The following is a 24,541-nucleotide window of genomic DNA, read 5'->3' as shown; positions in this document are numbered from 1 at the left end:
AAAAGAAATGAGCTACATTTGATTCATGACAATCACCACAGCTTTCTCCTGAAGTAATTTAGGAAAACCACAAAAACAAGTTTGGATGGTTGCCATTGAATTAAGGTCAGTTTCTGTCCATGGACATGAATGATAGCATCAAAAATTATGAGTAAATTGCTAGTACTGAACACAGTAACAGAAGCAAGTGTGATCAATACTTAGTTCATAGGCTGTACATGCCACAAAACCCTTCTATGTAGATAATAAACTCTATACTTCTGAATAGTTTTAAAGGACATTGAATTTTGTGAGAAAACCAACTGAGATGAAACATTTCAGTAAGAACACACATGTTTTACATAGCACACATATAAGTACGACTTCACTTGGCAGGAGTGAGTGCGACAAATGTTAAAGGGCTCTGAGGTTAAGAACATTATAGATGAACTACACTGATTGCCAGCAAAATCATACTATTAAACAGGATATGACTCGTGGTGAAGGAATCACCTTGACATCAGCAGAACTTGGTGAAGAAATCACTTGGCATTAACAAAAACATAAAATCACAGGTGATGCTCAATTTGAAGACTGATCCCCCCAATCTCCAAGTTCAGCTCTGTTACGATCATCAACACTTAGCAACAGCTCCACAATAGGTTAGTGGACAGAATGATGATACTGTTCATCTGCAATGAAAGGTCAGCAGAGACTAAAATGAAACCTGATTAGGACACTAATGAGATGACATACTGTCACCAATAAGCAAGGTCTTGAGAGACAGGCACAACCTCAGCCTGAGAAAAAATGGAAGCCCATCCTCTCAGAGCAACCATCCAAGCATTCACCTTGTGTGATTTATGAAATCACAGAAAACCTACATGTGGATGGCAGAACAGGGATTTGAACTGTCAGCAGTGTCTTGGCACACCACCAACTTGCTCAGTGTCAGACAAGAAAGAGAGAATTATAGTTGGCGAAGATATGAGCAGAAGAAAATGCACAAAAACAAACTGTGAAACATGACAGTAAAATATACTTATGGAGACCTGCATGTGATTTTTATAACAACTGTATATTTCCAAAAATCTTAACACAATTCAGCAAAAAGAATGGAAAATCTATTACAACCCAATCATGCGTATCACTGTTAAGAAGTATTTTGAATGTATGCAGTAACCAACACAATGAAAAGCTACACTTCTTTCTAATACCAAAACAAATTAAATTTTGAGTTTTATGGCTAGTTCAGATTCTTAGCAATGAATCAACCTTATAATTAATAAAATATCCTACACTACTTTAAATGAAACAATAACTGGCAATATAAATAATTATTTAATATATCCGGGAAAAATAAACTCAATCTCAAAGTCAGGGAATGTGTACATTTATATCAATTACATGCGTACAAAAACTATAAAGCACTGCTTGAATTCAATCATGCAGGAATTATTTTTACTGAAATATAACAAATATAAAATAGTGCTATACACTACTACTTCAAAGAGCATAACAGTAAATTCAATTAGATCTGTGAACATTTTTTAATGACTGACTGCCTGTCTTACAAAAAGACCAATGGATCGATATTAACAAAAATACTAGTTCTAATGGCTCTACACCATTTCATGCATGCAACGTCCACAGGAGGATATATCACAGAATGTTGTAGACAATGTTTGAAATTAGAACAATTCATGCAGAAGGGATTTCACTGGGGTCCCAGACCCACCAAGTGCACCACTGATGAAAGGAACCATACAACAGTAACAAAAACTAGAACACAGATAAAATTAATGGTGTATTAATTCATAAGTGTTATTTACAAATGGCTCAGGACTGATGTTAAAACTTCGAAGGCTGTTTCTGAAAGAGCAGACGTAATTCGGCAGCTCGGAATTTCTCTTCTGTGAGGAAGTTAAGCAGAAGAAAACAATTATGTTCCATCAGCATTGGTATATGAGAATTCAGCAATTAGACAATAAAGCAGCAAAACACTTCTTAGAAAGTGAACTTTAATTTTGTATAAATGACTCCATAGCACAAATAATAAGCGACAGCAGTGTGATCTGACACACATTCCACGTTACACAATTCACAAATGATGTAGGACAATTTATTGGTTGGTCTCCTTTGGAAATATATAATTTTCTGGCTATCCTCCCATTCTGGAAGCCTGAAATGTATATCTGAAAAATGGCAATACTTCCAAAGAAATATTAACAAACAAGACACAAATTAAACTGTGACTGAAACTACAATATTCCACAAAGCAGAGAGATTCCAGAGAACAAGTTATATGAAGAAATCATTCACTGCGCAGAAAATCAACCTTGTCATAAGGTATATTGTTTCCAGTAAATAACATTTTTCTCCTAATACAATGTTTTCACTCCACTGCTGCTTCCACCTTCTTTCCTATTTTAGGCTATTGAATAAAATTCCTGGCCATCTGTATCAAACATTTCATTTAACCTTTTTACTTGTTCTTGCATAAAAGTTTGGCAAACACAATGTGCCCGAGTCAGTCTTCCACATAAACCATATGGTTAAATAGTTCCATGAAACAGTAACACTTTTTCTCTGTTACACATTCCTGATATTTAATGGTGACATTTATTTTCACATTCACACAAGGAGGTCAAAATGTGCAAGATATAACGTAATCTATTTTGTACACATCACTTTTTATTACACACAAGGTCAATATAAAACACTGTTCAGACCTGAGTAAAAGACACGTTTACTCTTTTTCCTAGAACACTTGAGTGTTCAAGTGCCAACATACATCCTGCAGAATAATGAGCATTTATCTCACTACAATTCAGTTGCCTTTTTTTTAATGTTCCTTATTAAGCATCAATATCTTATTTATTATAAATATCTGGAAAGCACCACAGATGTGAAATGTCTCAATCCTTCGTAATGCCTTTATTTTCTTTGCACGGCTTAAGGATTTCTAAATCAGAACAACAATTCCAGTTTTTTGAAATTTACTCTGAACAAGAAGTTCTATGGTTCATGCAATAAACTTTGTGTGTTGCATTTGCTTTATGTTTCAATCTTTGGAGTAACTCCAACCAGATTTAGTTACTTCAGGCTGTATTTACCCCGATTTAGATTTTCTCGTTCATCATCTTTTATAGTTGTGTTATAATCCTGCAACTCCATTTCTGATATGTTGCAAGCACACCTTCGTAAATACTTTTTTAAGGTAAAATGTCATTTTCATAAATTTCTTACAACCACCATGAGTTGTGGTTGCATATTATTCAGATGACAGTATGTATACAATTTGCTCTCTAAGGCTAGAAAAACCAATATATAATACAGGAACGCTGCAAATTTCACACCAATTCACTTTCTTTCTAATACTGTCTTTTCTAGAATTTAATATCATGTCCACAGTGAGGTTATTAGGCAGAAACACACACAAAAAACATAACCTGTTGAAGAATCATGTTTTACTTCAAAGTGGAATGACACACAGCAAAAAGGAACCCCATAAATAAATTGGTTCAGTAGTGATTTCTATGTTGCTTTTGTTACGACTTCTACTACCATACACTATCAATTTATTAACGCCTCTCTGCCCCACTCACATGTTTCACATTTCCAGATAAAGTCTTTACAGAAAGGTATCGCCACATTTCATAGGAAGTATGAGACCAATATTTTCAGATATAAGAATACTTCCAAATGAAACAACTAGGTCTAATGCATTCTTTTGGTTGGACTGATATGATTCATTCTTTTTAGAACAACGTAATACTCACAGGAACAATGCCAACAGATTATTGAGGTAAGATAGTAGTGAAAATTAAGTTTTACATCACTTCTTACCTGCATCCTGGAGTCAATTCAGTGTCACTGAAGAAATGGAAGTCAGTCTCTGTGGAAGCATGCTGTATCCTTGAAAGCTCAGCCAAGTTACTGGCCGCTGCAACAAGTACACTATCAGGCTGTGCATCACACACAGAAGTATGCGGATCTGGACTGCTGACCGTAATTGTTGGTTTTAACTGGCTTTTACGACACGTGTCACACTCTGAACAGTACACTGTTGTCACATCACTGTCCACAATAACACCTCCAAGGTGGCTGCATGTGACAGGTGGTTCAGCCTGAAAAACAAGACTTCTTCAACATGCAATCCATACGCCAAGAAACAATGAAATCAGTGCCTTCATATTTTGTACAATGGGCCATGAGGATACTGAATGCATCAATATAAGAAACGATTCCAGGGGAATTAAAAAATACGGCTTCATATTGGTCATCTTAAAATTTGTAATTGACTGCATCCTATTACAGGATTATGCCACAGTACTGAAAATTTTGTATGCAGGGATCACCAATCTATATTTAAAACATCCCTATTGTGAAGCTTATTATTCTTATGAGCATACTGCTGAAAATTCTAGTAACTATGTACTTCACTCCTTTCTGTTCCAAAAGTATGAAGTATGAAGTGCAGATATTTCCTTCTACTGTTGTATTTGTGAATATCTATAGCCGTTAATTGAAAATGGATTGACGTTAAATTTCATCAGCACATAACGCTATTGTAATGCTTTGGTTAGCATTCGGAACTTCTTAAATATACTAGCAAGAGGTATCTCTTTATGTATGTATGAACAACCAACGTATAATTCTAATTACTTTTGTGGTATTTTATCTTTGTCTGAATGTAAAGTCATACCAGAATATCATTTCTTAGGACTTCAGTGAACGAAAGTATGCAAAATATGTTAAATTACTGATTCGTATATCACCAAAGTTGGCAATTATTTTTATGAGTACCATCATCTGCAGAAAATTTACTGACCTGTTCATCGTGGCACGACTGCTCTGCGACATCGTCTTGGTCCTTCGCGTCCCGGCCCTCTGACAGTTCGGAATGATCTGTTTGACTGCTTGAGCCACCTCCTCCATTAGTCTTCTTCTGACCAGCCTTTTTCTTCAATGACTTCCTACGCTTCTTCCTCCTATTGTTTGAATTGACAGGTTTCAAACTGTCCTCGGATGGTGCGGAATTCTCTTTATGAGAATCCTTCCTTCCTGATAAGCTCTGAGGGGCAACAGCAACACTGTCATGCTGAGCGCCAGTGTGTCTACTTTCATCTAGCTCAAAATCTCCATCCACCGAAATCGGCCTAAACTCCCCTTGAACAATGCTAATTTTACGGACCTTTTCGGCTGAATCACTACTTTCATTCAGAGTTTCTGCACAAAAAGTCTTTGGCTGAATTAGTGAAGCACTATCAGGTAACTGAGACTCAGTAACTTCTTTGCCCGTGGCACTTTCGAAAGACCTTGTGTTGTCTTTTTGATCATCATCTGGGTGACTAGATACATCATCCATTACAAACGTAGTTTCATCATGTATACTGTCACTGCTGTGATGGACGTCGGTATCGGCTTCTGCTGCTGCCTCTTCCTCGTGAAGCTCCCGACTTGCAAAATGTGGTGGGAAAAAATCTTGAGGTATCGGAGAGCAGGCTAAATGTGGTGGTATGTATTCATCAGATCCATTACCACTTGGAACTTCTTCAACAAAAAACGCCTCACCGCTCTCTCCCAATTTCATATGAATATCTTGCGGTTCTCCATTTATTTCAATGTCCACCTAAGAAAGTAGATATACTGATTAATCATCAAAAATCAGTAGCATAAGCGCGTACGTTGAAACATCTTAAGGGTTACTATAGTCAAACATTTTTCGCTACAAACTAAATGATAATTCACACTTCAAAATACAACGAGCACACCAAATTCACAGAAAATCCATCTTGCACCAAGCGCGTCATTGTTCTGCCACAGAAAAAAAACAGCTACAAGAACAGATGATATCTGTCATTTCAAAATGCATAGTATTAGCGGTAAAATGTAATTACTATTGTTACGTACGAGTTATTGTATATGACAATACGTACCACTTTTTCCCTGCTACGCAAAACCCCCAGTTTTCCGAAGCGAACATGAAATGGTGAACACGTAAAATTGCCATCGGGTTGTTCAACAACGACCACGTCAATTGCACCTGTTAGCGTTGCTGCGTTGATTTCATTGTAGAAGTCCCTGAAGTTGCTTATGAATTTTCCGATTGCATGCATGCTGTACATCACAACGTTTTCTTGTCGTCCTACTTCAGAATGCTTCTTGCAGCTTTTTATGCTCTCATTTCTAGAACCTGAAAATGTGGAAAGTAAATTTTGTAGCTTCAGTACATAATTACAGGGAGCTCCAAAATTAAGTGCTCCCGTTACGGATCTTAATATTGTCTGACATTAGAAATAAAAAAAGCGTGTGAAAATAATTTAACTGCCATAACTCAAACTGACATTTGCATTTAACTTTCTTCCCGCATAGAGAATCAAAATACAGACAGCTTAATCAAGAACACTTACCGTTTCAGAAGACTGTCTGTTCCCCAGAAGTTATTGTTCCCGATAATAGAGCATATGCTCAGGTCTTTGTTTCACAATGGCAGTCTTTAAATTCCCGTGCGTTGTGTCAACGGGATTCTTGTATCAAAGAGGACGCAAGTATATCTTCACAATAAAGAGCTGAATCTGTCAACTCTTCTGCGAGCACCTACACCGCCACCTCTTACTCGACTCTCTGCCGCCAAACACAGCTGATCACTGAGCGACGAGCCGCGTCACTAGCTGCGGTGCTGCCGCCTAGCGGCACTTGCGACAAGCGAGTTTGCGACTACAGCGCTTTGCTGAAACCTGTAACAAAGAATAACGTCCTGCTTCTTAGAAAAAGATGAATGTGCATGTCGACGTACATGGAGAGCAACTCAAACAAATTAGAGATTGAAAAAGACCGTTTAAACGAATTACTTATCCACGATGATGCATTTTGTGTCACAGGAACTGTGTATGAAACAATAGATACACTTTACTTTCAACTGTTCTACGATGTTTACGGAAGACAATAAAACAGAGACCCGTTCAATAATAGTAGCAGCAATTTTATCTACGCCGCAATTTTCTTATGTCTGCCCTGAAATCAGTAATTTGCAGCAAGATTTTGGGCATAAAGATGGATTATTCCAGCCGCTTAGAGAACTGAAGAAATCTTTTCTATATGTATCATTACCAGCATAAAGAGTACATGTAAACTGTATAATCCGCGAACGAGTTATCTGCTAGTCCGCACAAGGCTGCATGTTGTACTGCCTGTCTTATCCTGTTGATCGCCGGCAGTATGTTTCTACCTTGAGAACATAACAGTTGGGACCGCGAATGTGAAGTACAGTCACCCTTGGTGCCGATGTTTCCCTCCACTGAGCACTGCAATGTCAATTTGTTCGACGGAAAATAAAAAAAATCAATGTAAAATATGCCCTTCACTGCATGGAATGTAGACAATGGCCAAATAGATTTTACGATGCGCTGGAATGAACTCATCTATTCGGAGAATTCGGTTTCTTTCTTTCTTTTTTTTTTTTTTTTTTAAATATTCTCTATTAAGTGGGACCTGAACGCACCGCGAAACAGCCCCATGACAACACTGCACAATTACGCAGGCTCTTTTTGCCTTCACTCACATCCAAGTGGAAGACCTTCGACGAGTGCGCAGTTCTGTATTATACATAAATTTCGCAATAATAATAATAATAAAGGCGACACTCGAGGCATAACTGCATGCATGACTGTGTGATTTCCACCAGTCACTCGGAAACGGTCGCATTTGGGAACTGTATGTGGATTTGATTTCGTCGGCTTAGGTAACAATGCTCTTAATAAACTTTCATTCCTTATTCCTAGACCGTATGTCCCATATTCTAACAAATGATAATATAAAACAATCACAGGTCTAACGGGCCCATGCATGAACGACCGATCGCAGCTATCCGTCGCTAGCAATAGCACTCGCCTCGAAACCGCCACACAGGAGCGATTTGCCAAGCAATTTTAACGAATATTACGGGCAAAGACACAAAAGAATTAAAGACTTTAGCTGCAAGTGAGTATTAATTTAAATCACTGGAGAAAGTTGGAAATTTATACCGGGTGGGATTCGAATTCCCGCTTACTAGACAGATGCGTTGACGACTATGCATTTTTTTTATTTTTTATTTCAGTCTGTTCGTTGCGGACGTCCCATGACACCTTTCCTAGATCGTCGTTGAGCCAGTCACTCAGTCTTTTCTATTATTATTACTACAGAGGACAGTTTACCCTCTGACCGAACACGCTGAGCTACCTACCGCTCCGGCGGCCATTCGATCACAGTGGTCATCGCAATTGCACAAACTACCTTAGTCGATTTCCTCTCGGACCCAGTTTTCAATTTATCCACACACTACTGATGTAGTGCCGCTTGCCCATTATCCTCATTACTCGTGGCGTTTCGCAGATTCTCAGAAGAGTTCGAGCTTGGTGAGCATCTGCACTTACGGGATCATAGGCCGTCCTCGCCTTATGTGGTGTTCGACACCATATGCATAGTATTATGAACGCCACTGTGTACAGAAGTTCTGCTATGGGAAACGAACTGCTAAGTTTAGCAGCAGCGACGGTTGATCTCCGTATCCCCAAGAATTCTCACAAAAATAAATTTGTAAAAACGGCAATTGTAATTTATTAAATTTGTTCTGAAAAGGTTTGCTTGGGAACTGCAGGATACTTTACCGACTGTATTAAATTCTTCACTGACGCCAAGGGGATTGTGTACGTCTTCTCAGTGGGTTAACACAAATCATTTTTCTTTTTTGAATAAAATAAAATTGGATGTTTGACCACACCATTTTAAAACACTACAGCATCTAAATTACCGACGTTTCGACTGACTTGCTACTGTCGTCTTCAGGGCGGTTACCACTTTAGTACTGGCGGGAAGTTAGTGTTTTAAAATGACGCGGCCTAACAGCAAAATTATTTTAGTCAAAATGACGCTGACCTTGGAAGCTTACGAACTCGTTTTTCATTTATTAGTCGTTAATAACTTTTTCGTTCATTAGTTTCATAATTTAACTGCAAGTGTTTGCACAATTTGTTCTGCAAACTCGATGTGTCTTGTAGATATGGGGCAACAACAGAACTACAGACTGCCAGAACTTGGGTTATGAACTGTATAAGGGAGAGTCAGGTTATATGAAATAATAAGGGACTTTAATATAGCTGTATAACAGAATTGTCTTGAAGATTTAAATTTGTATGCCCACTTAATACTGCTGCATGTCATTCTGTTTAGAAATTAAATGTTCAAATGTGTGTTAATTCCTAAGGGACCAAAATGCTGAGGTCATCGGTCCCTAGACTTACACACTACTTAAACTAACTTATGCTAAGAACAACACACACACCCATGCCCGAGGGAGGACTCGAGCCTCCGGCTGGAGGGGCCGCGCACTCCGTGACATGGCGCCTCAAACCGCACGGCCACTCCGCGCGGCTTGGAAATTAAAATCCACAATAATGTGTGTAATGGTAGTTGTTTCACAAAGAAATCGAAATCTTCAGATGGATCCCAGTGTATCGTGACAATTACCACAAACTTCCCATCAATTCAACTGCTACAGCACAAGCTTCAAAACGCCAATTACTTCAGAATCGGAGGATGTAGTTTGTATTACTTCCTAATACAATGGCAATTCCAACCTCAGCTTCACTTCTCAGAGTGGTTCGTGGTTGCTGAATAACTATAAATTCTGAAGTAACAGTCTTACTCAACGTGGTCAAAGTGAAACTAAACAAAACTACACAACCACGCCTAATAACTAGACAAACGAATCTCAACCGAGCGGCCACATCTCGTACAATTCATCAGATTGCCTGGAATTTCCATGCGATCAGAGAGCGATCGCTGCAATTTTACGCGCGAACCACTGAGCGATCACGTCGCCATGCGACGGTTTCGCTGTGTGTTGTGTTCTTAATACAATCACGTTTTCACTTAAAAGATATTCCGTAATGGAAAGTACACTGCCATGATTATAATGTGGTCTGAGGACGGTCTGCTTCTTTTTTTTCTTACACCCACGCTCATTTACTCCATATTTCGACTTGCCACGAAACGTGAGATCTCTGCGAACAAAACAAAACACGCGGATAAAGACAGGAAGAAGAAACAAAACTGTTAAATCGAGAGCACTACAAGAATGTCTGTCCAGAAAATTTAGTCGATCATTATTCTGAATAACGGGTGCACAGTTTGTAGCAGAATATCACTAACAAAGAATAGGCAGTTGAATGTAATATTCTGGGCGAAGCTAAAGCTTTATTGCAGCAAACCATGTAGCAACAAACCGGAAATGCCTTGTGTGTGATGGAACAATTTTCATGCTGGAGAGTTACCGCTGGTTCTACCAGAGGAAATGTATTGGAGAACCTTCCAACATCGGCCTTCCAGTCCACATTTGTTACAGTAGCCATTCATACTTTAAAAATGGAAGGAGAAGACCAGCATTCAGCAATCACGTATTTTTGCGAGACTTCGTGTAGGCCTATATTAGTCTAAGAAAACTGTTACTTCGAACACGAACTGAAATTGTTAGGGTTCTGTGTAAAGGGAGATTGGTTAGAATATTATACGGAAGTTTTGTCAATTTTGTTAACTTTAATGTCACTCCGTAGTATTAGGTTGGTGTGTAACTTCGTAGCGTTTTAGTTTCGCAAGTTGGTATTCCGATTGCCATGGGTTTATTCGGCGCTGGAAAAAGGAATGCCAGATGGAGAAATCGGAACATATCCAACATATTCTTCTGTTTGAGTTCAATAGAGGGCTGACAGCAGCGGAGGCAGCCAGAAACATTTGCGCCTCGTAGGAGGCTACTGCCATTGGACAGAGCACGGCAAGAAAATAGTTTTCTAGTTCTAATGAGTATCATTAAGACATCAATGACTCTCCACAAACAGGAAGACGTTCGGGGTTTGATGAAGATCGTTTAAACGCACGAATTCACAATGATCCACGTCATTGTATTCTAGAACAGCCAAATGTGATGAACTGTGATCGTTCCAACATCGTGCAGTATTTCCACACAATGTGGAAGGTTAAAAAATCGGGTGTATGGGTACCGCATGCTCTAAGCCAAAATCACGAAAATCACAGCGGATGATCATATGAGCATCTCTGCTTGCTTGTCATCGATTGGTTCGTAAACAACACCGATCATTACTATCTTGTTTCTTTACTGGTGACGATAAATGATGTGTTTATGCTAACACAAGGAAAAGAAAGGAATGGTTAAACCCAAACAAAGTAGCAACTCTCCGTACAAAGACCTCCGCGCATACATAAAAGATAATGTTATGCACCTGGTGGAACAGCAACGGAGTGGCGTGCTACGAATTGCTCCCCGAGGAATGACCACCACTGCTGACATATTGTCAACAACTGAGATTTCTTGCAGACGCCATCCAAGGGGAGACCATATTCCATGGCCTGCGAGGTCACCTGACCTGAATCCCCTTGATTATTTCATATGGGAATATCTCAAGTCATTTGTGTATGAGACCCCAGTGCTTACGTATATGGAATTAGTTGCCAGAATTGTAGCTGCCTGTGATGTGATTCGAAACACACCGTGTAAATTTGTCAGGGTGCATCAGAATCTTGCCGGCCGGAGTGGCCGTGCGGTTCTGGGCGCTACAGTCTGGAGCCGAGCGACCGCTACGTCGCAGGTTCGAATCCTGCCTCGGGCATGGATGTGTGTGATGTCCTTAGGTTAGTTAGGTTTAATTAGTTCTAGGTTCTAGGCGACTGATGACCTCAGAAGTTAAGTCGCATAGTGCTCAGAGCCATTTGAACCATCAGAATCTTGTTCGCCGATATCATGCTTTCATTGCGGTTGATGGCCGTTAGTTTCAGCACATTTTGTAAGATACAGTACAAATAGTACATTCATTACGCCAATGAAGGTATCTGCAGTTAACTGCAACGAATGTAAATGAAGTACACAGTACTGTGATTTTACTCCTATTACCTCCTTAAGCTGACTTCTTCAACCCCAGGTTCCCCACCTCAAATTGTTCAGTGGAGCATCCTCTACGTCCTGTTAATTTTGTACGCACTTGCGGAAACATCCTGCGTACAGGAGGAGGACTGGGAAGTCATTCAGCACACACCTTATTTACCCTATCTTGCGTCCTCAGATTTTTATCTTTTCCGCTCTCTATTGAACAACCATCAAGGAACTTCCTTTCCGGATGACAATGCGTTCCGAATATGGTTCGACGAATTCTTCGCCTCAAGACCACGTGATTTCTACAGTCGTGGAATAAAAAAGTTCTCCCAGCGTTGATGGACTGTTGTAAATAGTGAAGAACAATAAATGAGTATTATTGAGGCTAAAGTCTTCGTTATGTGTATCTGTTGGGCTGAAGTCTCCGTTATGTGTATCTGTTGTGTTTATTAAATTTATGGAAAAACGCTGCGAACCTATGCACCAACCAAATGGGATGGATGAACATGGTTCGATGGTTGCTCGGATGAGTGGTAAGGACCTGTGTTCTAACGTAGATTCGTTACAAAAAATTTTCATACGTTTCATCCGTGGTAAATCTAACGATATTTTGCTGAAAAGGCCAGTCGCTCGCCTTAAACTACCAAGTCCACCAAGAACTGGATATATGAGTCAATTCACAGAGTTCGTAGTTTGGATGGAGATAGGGGAATACCTGTTCCAAATTGTAGTAAACCACTGCACTGTTCATCTCAGTCTTCACAGTGACAGCTTTGCGAGGGAGGAAGCAATTTTCAGTCATAATTTTTATTGCATTTCATTTTAATTACAAATCAATTCATACTACCATAAACCCCATCCGAACAGTCCTCGGAAGGTCCAACGCTACCGACCGACCGCCTTGTCATCCTCAGTAATAGGCATCACTGGATGCCGAAGTGGAGGGGCATAATAGGCATCACTGGATGCCGAAGTGGAGGGGCATGTGCTCATCACACCGCTCTCCCGGCCGTTTTCACCTTTCGTGACCGGAACCGCTGCTTCTCCATCAAGTAGCTCCCAATCGGCCTCACAAGGGCTGAGTGCACCCCGCTTGCCACAGCGTTCGGTAGACCCGGATGGTAACCCATTGCGGTGCTAGCTAAGCCCGACAGCGTGTAACTTCCGTGATCAGTTGGGAACCGGTGTTATTATCGCGGCAAGGCCGTTGGCGATGAATACTACACAGTAAGAATTAAATCAGAACTTCTTGTTCTACAGATGGTGTCTCCGTGGTATCAGATAACCAAGACAATCTATCAGAAAGCCGTCGCCAGAGAATGATGTAACTCCAACTTGATAAATTATTTGAGAACCAAGATACAATCATACTGTAATCCGAATAGTTTTTGGACCAATAATTAACTTCTGAAATATTGATAAATTTCTTGTATAAATATTAGCAGTAATATAACTAGATTTCTGATTAATGTCGAAGACTGCATTGTCGAAAAGAGTTGTGATTTCCTATAACATCATAAATACTCTTCAGGATGTATCACAAATAACGTGTAAAGTAAAAAAAGTATAAATAAATGCTGTGTAGCTTTGTTGGAGGCATCAGCGCATCATCAATATTAAGAATTTGTTTAGGAAAACAACGGAAATGGAAGAGCGGGGATTTGAACGCCGATCTTCTCGAAAGTGAGACACGTATCTTAACCATTGTGTCACCTCACTTTCTAAAATATCGCCACTCACCTAAGGACTTCACAGTCCTTAAACTGTATCAGGAAACCGAGCGGTCTACGCCGCTGCAGTCATGGACTGTGCGGCTGATCCAGGCGGAGGTTCGAGTTCTCCCTCGGGCATGGGTGTGTGTGTTTGTCCTTAGGATAATTTAGGTTAAGTAGTGTGTAAGCTTAGGGACTGATGACCTTAGCAGTTAAGTCCCATAAGATTTCACACACTTTTTTTTTTTTAATTTTTTTTTGTATCAGGAATTCTTAAATCATCGATAATGTCAAAGACACTGCAGGACGAGAATCAAAAGGAAAATTTGAGGATGAAATCTTTAAGACTAACTTGGTGCCGGTACAACGTCACATCCCAAGGACATTTTCTACACCGGTAGAAATTAGTAATGTTGTAGACAGGGAACTGGTAAACTAGGGAGAGTAGATTTTCAAGTACTGTGGCTTAACGTCAACTGCACCGTGAGAAACGTGGGGATGGGAAGTACTTACTCTAGTACTGGAGTGGAATTCTATAGACTTGTGTTTCGAAGACGTGTTGGTGGTTGTTGGCTTCGTTATAATCGACAGAGTCTAAGTGAAGTTGAGGTTTCAAAGCGTCAATCTTAGCAATTGCATTTGCCAATGTTGACATAAATAACATTAGTTTATTCGTGTAGCGAATTTAAAGACGCAGACCGCAGCAATGCAAGCCAACGCGCAATACATTGTCCATACATGGATTATCTACATAGAGTCCAGAAAAAAAGCAACCTAACTGTGTTTGCGGAGCCACAGATGCGCCTAACCACGTTCTCCGCTGGAGTGTCCAGGTAACATTCTTTTGGTGACCAAAGGGAGACCGTAGCTTGAGGACAATCCTGTCATATGAATACACACCTAATATAGTAACCGGCCACCACCAGAGCGTTAAGCGGAAGCAGTTGATTAACGAGTATATCTGAGCCCCATCTAGTCTGGCTGTGTAGGAGGCGCCGAGAGAGTCTGAGGTCGGTCAAGGGATGTGTTCATTTGGCTGATGCAGCGGATGCACAGTGCTGGACTGCAGTGCGCTACGAATGTACTGTTCCGCAGGAGATGAAAAAGCGGAGGAGACGAGCATTTGACGGAAGTCAGCAAACGAACTTGCTCACTATATTTCAATATTGTCTACATGTAAGAGGAGGATCAAGAACTTTTATCCCTGTATGTAAACGTGTATTATTTTGACAATGGCGTAATGCCGCAACGCATAAGGAAGAAATAAAATAAATATTGTATGTTCAAGAAGAAAGTTTCATTACAAGGTTATTTATAAGTCACTACTATATTAATTGTGCTAATGTTGTTCTTAATGTAATTCTTGAGAGCCATATTTTTCTTGTTGTGGACAAAAACACGTATTTCCCAGTTCTTGCTGTCTTCCGCTCACAGGCATCCGCAAGAGGGAGAAAGGGGGGGGGGGGCAAATGGGGGCTAGGATATTAGAATACAATAAGTTTTTGGTGTCAACAATAATATTTAGTTATTGTGGCATATGTCTCGAAACTAACCAACCCATTTATACCGAAAATGGCAATTTCAGAGTCTGCCTCTCTTCCCTAACGGATAAATTTCTTCTACGCCTGTTCAGTGGTTCCCAGGGCTCAGCACATCATTCTATCTCACGTAAGAAGACAGGAAGCTAACACTTGGTTATGGGCAATAATACAGACGAATCACTATCGTCCCGTATTCGATATCATTCAGCATGGTTCTAGAATGCGATTGAAATCTCGTCAACTAGTCTGAGTCACGAGCCTGTTAACACTTTCATCCTATGGTTGGCTAGATCTCAGAGTGGCCATATTCATATAAGCAAGGTTTCTTGTGAGTCTAAAACCCAACTATCAAATACCCGGCCTTCAATCTTCTTCTAGTCACTCGTCGAATCGAATAAAATGTGGGACAGGGATGACAACTGTTACTCTCTATAAATGGGGATGTTGAGACCGTCCAAGACGTGACTGCAACGAGGTGGTGCCGACGGTGTCACATAGCAGTAACGTTCAGGATTGCCCGTTCCACGCTTTCGCAGGTCCCAAATTTCAAGGACAGACTGCAAAAGGGTAACTTTCAGCCAACCACTGGTACTGTACATGGTCCATACATGGGTTATCTACATAGAATCCAGAAAAAAGAGCAACCTAGCAGTGTTTGCGGAGCCACAGGTGCGCCTAACCACGTCCTACTGGGGCGTTCAGGTAATGTGGCTATGGTGACAAAAGGGAGACAGTAGCTTGAGGACAATCCTGTCTACGACGCACTGTTTCTTGAATGATATGGCTCCAGTCTTCTCACAGACATGAACTACTGCATGCGCAGGGCAAAAATGTGTGGCGTGTTGTGGAGGAGGAGAATGGCTCGATACCATGATAGGAATGGAGGGAAAAATTTTTTGTAGACTATCACTTGTCTTCTTTTCTGAAACCGGGTTGTCTACGGATAGAAAGCCAGGTCTGAAAGGGAGATTGGTTCTTCAGTAGCTCGCCTATCATACAGCTCTTGAAACGGTAAATACTCCAGAAAAACCATCAGATTCTCGACCCTCCTGAAACTATTCTAAAAGGAACTTGCACATACAATACTATAGCCACTGAAATTACTTATAATTACTCAGAAAACTGTCACTGTACTTGTCACCTCCTCCATAAACTTTTGAATGAGAAACGTATTACTGTCACAATTTTTTCAATAATTTTATGTAGAGGGTAGTTTCAATGGGTAGTTCTGATGGATAAATTGGCATTAGTTAACTAATAGCTAGTTGCCAGAAGAAACAAGTGTAGAGGAACGCACACATCCGACAGTGTCGTCCGCCAGCAGGTAACTAACTATGTAAGTCATTAGGATATGCAGGGCTACACTTACAATGTATCGACCATTAGGCTGAATCTGTTGTGCCATCCTTACCTGGGGAAATTGTGATGACTAATCTATAGAAATAACATTTTAGAGCAGTTTTCGAATTAAAAGCAAAGTAATGCAGCATTTCAGGTTTTTTTTTTTTTTTTTTTTTTTTTTTTTTTAGAAAAGCGCAATCTAGCAGCAGGAGGAATGTTTCAGCTAAGCAAACTTTATCTATATTTAATACATTACAATGATTGCCGAAAAATGAGCCTTAAAATGGACAACTGGTTTGTACTTAACTCCATACCAAATAAGTTTAGAACAAAGTTGTCTTAAAATATCAGTTTGAGTACTGGGCGGGCCGGCCAGAGTGGCCGAGCGGTTCTAGGCGCTTCAGTCTGGAACCGCGCGACCGCTACGGTCGCAGGTTCGAATCCTGCCTCGGGCATGGATGTGTGTGATGTCCTTAGGTTAGTTAGGTTTAAGTAGTTCTAAGTTCTAGGGGACTGATGATCTCCGATGTTAAGTCCCATAGTGCTCAGAGCCATTTGAACCAATACTGGGCGAAGCCAAAATGTGAAGCCCACCTTCTAACAATTTTTCGAAGCCTGTTCTTGATCAACTTCAGTTTCGATAGTGAAATTTGTCCACTAATTTTTGCGATAAGTGGCAGGGACGTTCTCAGAGCGACTTCGTATTAGAAAAATACCTTTGACGTTTCATGCGTCGTGCCTTCTATACAATAAGGTATGAAAGGAATCGTTTCTGCGCAATCTATCTCATTTAAAACTTCCGAAATTTCGTAACCCTTCCTTTTCGACTAACTGTTATATGACGACAGTGCGCAACGCGTCGTTTGTTGTCGACAGGTGGCAAAGACAATTTACCAAGTGAGACATGCCACAGCGCCATGTTGTTTTGGGCGCCCTTTTCGAACTGGTTCCTGTAGAATGCAGCAGCATTCCCACATATCACACATTGTTCAGCTATTGCCTCGGAGGAATTTCATTGGGACTGAAAGGTTCATAATATCTTCTCCCAGATGGAGCTCTAATGTAAAGCTGACACTGATAACCTCTATTAATGTTTAGTCGTCACAATATCACACTAGTTTGTTAATATTTTCGTATGTTTGTTTTATGACCTTCATTGCCAGAGACAGCAGTCACGTGTGTGAGAGTTGCGTTTGCGTGAGAGTGCGCGCGCGCTTGGGTGTCGTCTATTTTTGACGAAGGCCTTACTGGCCGAAAGCTCATTTGTGACAGCCTTTTAGTTGTCACTATCTGCAACTCAGCATCTGCGCTATATAGTGAGTGGCAACTTCCCTTTTCATAATTTTGTCTTATGATCTATTTTGCCTTATTTTTGCCACGTGCCAAATAAAATCTGTTGACAAAATATCACCCTTTATAAAGGGAAAGGAGACCCCAAGGAACCTAGCAAATACAGAGGCATAGCCCTAAAAAACTTACGTTTCAAAGTGTTCACAAAAATAATAACAGAAAGAATAAAGCAAATAATCGATGAACACCTCCCCGAAAGCCAAATGGGATTCAGTAAGGGAAAATCAACTCTGACAGCAATAAAATTCCTGCTAAAGAGCGTATGGAAAGCCCTTGAAGACAGAGCAAAGTTCTATGTAGTATTCGTAGATTTTACAAAAGCCTTTGACTTTATAAACAGAAAATTAATGAACAAAAAACTAGAGGAAACCCTGGGAAAAAATAACATCTGGACACGAATTATAAGCGTAATACTGCAATGGAACGAAGTAAGAATATCAGACAATCTCTCCCTATCGGAGCCGATACTCCAATCAAACGGAGTACTACAGAGAGACCCACTGAGTACTCTGTTATTTATCCTTGCAGCGGAAGAAATTGTAAGAATACCCCAAAGGGAGGGTGTAGTCTCATATGCATATGCAGACGATATTGTAATAGGTGCAAAGAATATTGCAAAGTTACAAGAAGCGATAAACGATATAGAAGATTGGTGTGTCGAAAACGGCTTCGAAATAAATGTGGCGAAAACAGAAATGATGCTACTCAGAAATGGAGGAAGAACACCTGCGTCACCTGAGATCTTCATACGAGAGAGAAAACTGAAGATTGTACCGGACTACAAGTACCTAGCGGTCACAATACAAACAACTGCAAAATGTTTCACAAAACACGTAACAGAGAAAGCAATGCAAGCAATAATGGCAATACGTGAAATACAATACATCAGATCCCTTAGCCTAGAGACAGCAATGGCACTATTCAGAGACAAAACCTTCCCAGCACTGACCTACGGCATAGAAATTGTTGGACCACATCTTACAGTGAACAACCTAACAACACTAGTAAGAGTGAAGGCGACCTATATAAAGAAAGCAATGGGAGTGTCCAAAACGACACCATCGAGACTTGTATACCTGCTGGCGAGGGAACCCTTCCTTATTGAAGACCTTCGAACAATCCTGATGCCAACTAATAGCAGCGCCTTGGAAAGCCTACTTAAAACATTGAAGAAAAAAAAGGGAAGACATACCTCCAGAATTTTACAGCACAGGTGTCATGATTGACCGAACATGGACAAAGGAAAACTTCGAAATGAGACACGTGATCTCCAGATTGGCAGTCCATGGTTTCCACCACCTTATTTGCAACAACACGTCATATCATGAACCAAACGAAATGTGAGAGTGTAAACTGTGTCACCAAATTATCAAACGTTACCATATAGAGCTCTGTACCAAAAGGACACGAACAATAAGTGACTGTGCAAATCACAATATGTGAAGTTTCTAATTTATCTTATTATTATCACTGTAGATTGAATTTGTATCGCTATTTGGCTGCAATAAACTTATTGTTATTAAAATAGCACCAACGTCAGCGTGTTACAGCCAAGTCGGAAAACAAAATGCTTAAGTGAGGTTCCTTTAGCTGGGCGTCGATACTATCTGGTGTGACGCCCATACTACGTGATTGCGCGACGCGCACGCAGGTTGCGTCGGCCGGACCTCTGGGAAGCGCCCTACCTGAGGGCGCCGGCGCAGCGCGACAGAGAGAGCGAGCGAGGGAGCGAGCCGTGCTCGCGCCTGGTTGGCGGGCGGCGTCGCCTCACATCGCGCCACAGGCTGGCCTGATCTGGCGCCACACGCCTTACGCATACGTCACCGTCACCCCACACCTGGCCCTCCCTCTCCCGCAAACAGGTCCTCCTTTCCGGCCCATCGTCCCAAGGCCCGCAGTCTGCTGGTCAGTCATTGCTGCTGTTTTGTGTTTAGCAATGCTGTGTGTAGTGCCGAGCTGGGCGCTGCCTGAGGTACAGAAGCTACCCTGCACGTGCAGTGTTCGCTAGGTACGCACCGTATCTATCGCGTCGGAGACAGCGCGCTATGTATTTGCGAATACTACCTCCGCGAACACTGCAAAAATGAGACGTTTCAGCGCTGATCCGTATCGACCAGCGGTCATCCGCAGAGACATTGTCCAAGGTAGACACTAGGAAAGTAATGGGAAAATATAGAAAATGGTGGACATAGACTGAGGAGACAAAAGTCACTGGATAGCGATATGCATATACATATACATAGATGGCGGTAGTAAAGCGTAGACAAGGTATAAAAGGGAATGCATTGGCGGTGATTCACGTGAAAAGGCTTCCGACGTGATTATGACCGCACGTTTGGAATTAACTGACTTTGAACGCACAATGGTAGTTGGAGCTAGATGCATGGGACATTCTATTTCGGAAATCGTTAGGGATTTCAATATTCCGAGATCCACAGAGTCAAGGGTGTGCCGTTACCTCTCACCACGTGCGTCGCAGTAGCCAACGGCAATTTGCGTAGAATTGCCAGAGCTACAGACAAGCAACACTGTGTGAAATAACCGCAGAAACCAGCATATCCGTTAGGACCACAGTGTGGCGAAATTTGGCGTTATTGGGCTGTGGCAGTAGACGACCGATGCGACTGCCTTTGCTCACAGCACATCATCTGCAACGTCTGTCCTGGGCTCGAGACTATATCGGTTGTACCATATATAATTGGAAAACCGTTGGCAGGTCAGATAAGTCCCAATTTCATTTGGTAAGAGATGATGGTAGGGTTCGAGTGTGGACCCCACGAAATCATGGACCCAAGCTGCCAACAAGGCACTGTGTAAGCTGGTGGTGGCCCCATAGCGAAGTGCACTGTGTTTACATGGAATGGACTGGGTCCTCTCAACCAGCGGAACCGATCATTAAGTGGAAATGGTTATGTTCGAATACTTCGAGACCATTTGCAGCCATTCATGGATTTTATGTTCCCAAACAACGTTGGAATTTTTATGGATGACAGTGGACTATGTCACAGGGCCACAGTTGTTTGCGATTGGTTTGAAGAACATTCTGAACCGTTCGAGCAGATGATCTGGCTACGCAGATCGCCTGACATGAATCCTTTCGAACATTTATGGGACATAACCGAGCACGGGGTTCCGGGTTCGATTCCCGGCCGAGTTGGGGATTTTCTCTGTCCGCTGACTGGGTGTTTGTGTTGTCCCCATCGTTTCATCATCATTCGCGAAAGTGGTTAAAATTGGGCTGTGTAAGGATTGGGACATTGTACGTGCGCTGATGACCGAGCAGTTGAGCGCCCCACAAACCAAACATCATCTTCACATAATCGAGATGTCAGTTCATGCACAAAATCCTGCACCGGCAAGACTTTTCCAATTATGGGCAGCTATAAAGGCAGCATGGCTCAGTATTTCTGCAGGCGATTTCCGATGACTTGTTCAGTCCACGCCACGTTGAGTTGCTGCACTACGCCAGGCAAAAGAAGGTCCGACACGATATTAGGAGGTATCTCATGACTTTTGTCACCTCAGTGTAAGAAAATTAATGGGCTTCACTTTTTATTGGTTCAAATGGCTCTGAGCACTATGGGACTCAACTGCTGAGGTCATTAGTCCCCTAGAACTTAGAATTAGTTAAACCTAACTAACCTAAGAACATCACACACATCCATGCCCGAGGCAGGATTCGAACCTGCGACCGTAGCGGTCTCGCGGTTCCAGACTGCAGCGCCAGAACCGCGCGTCACTTTTTATTGTTCAGATATTATCGCAGCATCAGAAGACACAATCCTACAGCTTCTAAATTCTTAACTTGAAATATGTTAGCACAAATGATATTTTCTTTGATCTTATAATTACTTTCTTTAGAAATTTTCTACGTACATTTAATTGCTGATAGATTCAGTTAAACTGGAAATATCCATTCAGTTTCTCATTTTATTTTTCTACAATAAATCGTCTAATGTTCAGTTCGAAGTAACTTTTTGCTTTGGGGAAACCAAGCTATTTCTGAAACTTATTAGTGCTGTAACTCATGCGGGTGTTGCCAGATTTTCATGAAATGGAACCATTCGTCCCACACTCACTTTCAAGAGATGGCAGCCGCTTGTCTAACATGTGGCTGCAAGTGCGCTTATCTACCAAACCCTTCCGGCAGGCAGTGTTCAGCCGTGCGCTAATGTCCTTTTCCTTTCTTTGACTATGCCTTGATAGTATACGGGACTCCAACTCTATCGCAGATGTGCAGTGCCTGAGCGCAAAGTGTAAACATTGCACAAGGCGCGAGCACTGCATACCCCTACACCACTGACGCTCCAAGAAGTCATTAGAGACGAACCGTTAGGTCATTCGAACAGGGAAGATTGTGCCTAACTAAAAGAAGAAAAGGTACCCGCTTTGAAGAGTGATAGTGTTAGTGATTCTGGACAAAAAACGTTATGTTCTATTCCTAACAGTTTCCGTGGAAACTAATGAAAACAATGGGGAACACGACATATGAAGGCGATGGTAATGAAATATTGTGATCTAATGTTTTGTTTAATTGTGTACATTTCCTCACAAAAGATGTTCAAAATGTCCACCGTCAACTGCAATGGATTTTGCAGCTATTGTAGAGAATTGGTGTGTTGCTTGTCTGAACTCATTCGCGCGGAACACTGATATCCACATTTTCTGTTAACTGATGAGTCAACAGGTATCAATAACACGCGCAACTCTCACCTGTGGGCAGATGAAAATCTGCATGCTACAGTGGAAACAAATTTTCAACGACGTTTTTCAGTGGACGTGTGATGCGGTATTATTGATGACTGACTTATTGGTCCAGTTGTTTTAGATAACCGTCTCAAAGGAATACAGTATCTTGATTTGCTTCCGAATGTGTTACCGGAATACTTTGAGACTATCCCTTTGGTAACACGACGTCGTATGTACTTTCAGTAGGGCTGAAGCCCGTGTTTTTCAAACAGCTGTATGTCGGATTCGGTTGCGAAAAGGTCACATTTTCATTTGTAGTTTTTTTTGTTCAGAATCACCAACACTGTAATCCCTCAAAGCCTATACCTTTCCTCCTGATTCGGCCTACATATAAAGATTCCCAGCGTTCGCTGAGGCGATTTAGTGAAGCACAAATATCATTAATCTAGATGGTTAAATGAGAGGCTGAACTTCGCCGCTCCAGATTGTGAATCCCGTTATAACGTATTATTACCAAACCTCTAGAGACAGGCTTTCGTAGTATTAATTACTTACACAAAGAGTATTTTAAATGCAACATTTATTTAGCGCGAGCGTGTGTAATGTTCCTAGATGTTTACGAGACAAGAGACGGTGAAATGCACCACAGTTTTTTGTTTGCTATTAATATGATGTAGCGACTTTCTTCGCTTCCTCAAAGGGAGCGCAAACAAAAGCAATAGTTGGCAGTCATCGGATCTACTACACACGTATAGCTGACTGATTTTCAACGAGTGCCATCCGACAACTGGAACGCTGAGCCCTGCCCGCACTTTGACTCCAGCGGGCAACAGTGCGTTCTGTTTGGTTCTGCTTGCCGGGCAGTCCGCTCTCTGACTGACGAGGAGAACACGGCAAGTGTCATCATCCGGTTTCCCAGGAACTTGGCACAGTAGAAGAGGAGTCAAAATAAGTAAACCCATGTCTCGACTTACCCGTAGATACTCGAGGGTTTCTGGAAATAAAACAGACGATCAAAGATTTCGATGTATTTCCGAGTTACTTTATGCGCCTTTTACCGCGCAGTATTCTCAGATGAAATGGTGACTCAGCAGTTAGCGTCACGGCATCTTAACTTAGCGTCGCATTCGAAACCCGATTATTGTTTTTATTTATTTTATTTTTATTGTTTTCATTTGTCCACCCATGTCCGTAGAAGGTTACTACACGAATTTTCTTATCAAATTAAGGGATACAAGGGCGTTGTATTAATTGTAAATTTACAACTGGATTTCACAATAAGTGTCTCACACTTACTATAAATGTGTGTACGGTATGTTGAGGGGTTACAGTCTCTTTAAATTCTCATAGCCTAATATTACGTACACATATCAATTCTTATATTTTATTCATATGTTTATTCTTCAGCGAGATTTAATGCGCTCAGCTGCATGATACCGATCATAGAAACAATAGAAACACATATGTTCCAACACTACAAGCATCGCGGGAAGGCACTTTGCCACAGTGACATTTTTTCGTATGTGTCTCACTCGCGAAGGAAACTTCATTAACACTGGTTCAGATTTGGCTCGTTGGCAATAATTTCGCTGCAAACCATGCATGACGGATTACTTTTCCGAAAATTGGCGCTTGCAGTTGATAATGGATCAAGACACACTAGACGGAAAACAATTTCAAATAATCTTTTTTTTTATTTCATTCATCTGACATACATTTAGTAGACGATTAAGGACAACGTTATATCAATATACAGTAAAAAACATTCGTTTAGTAATCTTCTACAGACGCGGATACCTAAATGAAAAGCAAAAATAAAGGTAATAATCAGGATTCGAAAATAAGGCGCAAAATTAAGAAGCCACGATGCTAACAGCTGTACTACGATTTCGTCTGAGGATATCGCGCGATAAAACACACACGAAGTACCTCGAAAATACCTCGAAATCTTTGACCGTCTCTCTCTCTCTCTCTCTCTCTCTCTCTCTCTCTCTCTCTCT

General features: G+C 41.1%; 1 protein-coding gene across 6 annotated transcripts in view; it reads right to left on the bottom strand.

Moving 5' to 3' along the window:
* The window catches only part of LOC124606047 (phosphatidate phosphatase LPIN2), a 306,193-nt gene that overhangs the window by 24,610 nt on the left and 257,042 nt on the right, over positions 1–24,541 (bottom strand). For 5 of the 6 annotated variants that reach the window (XR_006978694.1, XM_047138010.1, XM_047138027.1 and 2 more), the window contains 5 exons: positions 6,396–6,722; positions 5,922–6,178; positions 4,814–5,614; positions 3,829–4,109; positions 1,812–1,892 (listed from right to left, as the gene is read on the bottom strand). Coding sequence is in view for 5 of the 6 variants with exons in the window: in XM_047138010.1 (XP_046993966.1) it covers positions 1,812–1,892; positions 3,829–4,109; positions 4,814–5,614; positions 5,922–6,110 (1,352 nt within the window). In the remaining variant the exon portion in view is untranslated. The remainder of the gene's footprint in view (positions 1–1,811; positions 1,893–3,828; positions 4,110–4,813; positions 5,615–5,921; positions 6,179–6,395; positions 6,723–24,541) is intronic. The other variant, XM_047138033.1, reaches the window with a different exon arrangement.

This window comes from Schistocerca americana, chromosome 1, assembly GCF_021461395.2.
Source record: "Schistocerca americana isolate TAMUIC-IGC-003095 chromosome 1, iqSchAmer2.1, whole genome shotgun sequence".
Taxonomy (NCBI): Eukaryota; Metazoa; Arthropoda; class Insecta; order Orthoptera; family Acrididae; genus Schistocerca; species Schistocerca americana.
Note: the sequence above shows the minus strand (reverse complement) of the source record. Positions and strands in the feature narration are given on the sequence as shown.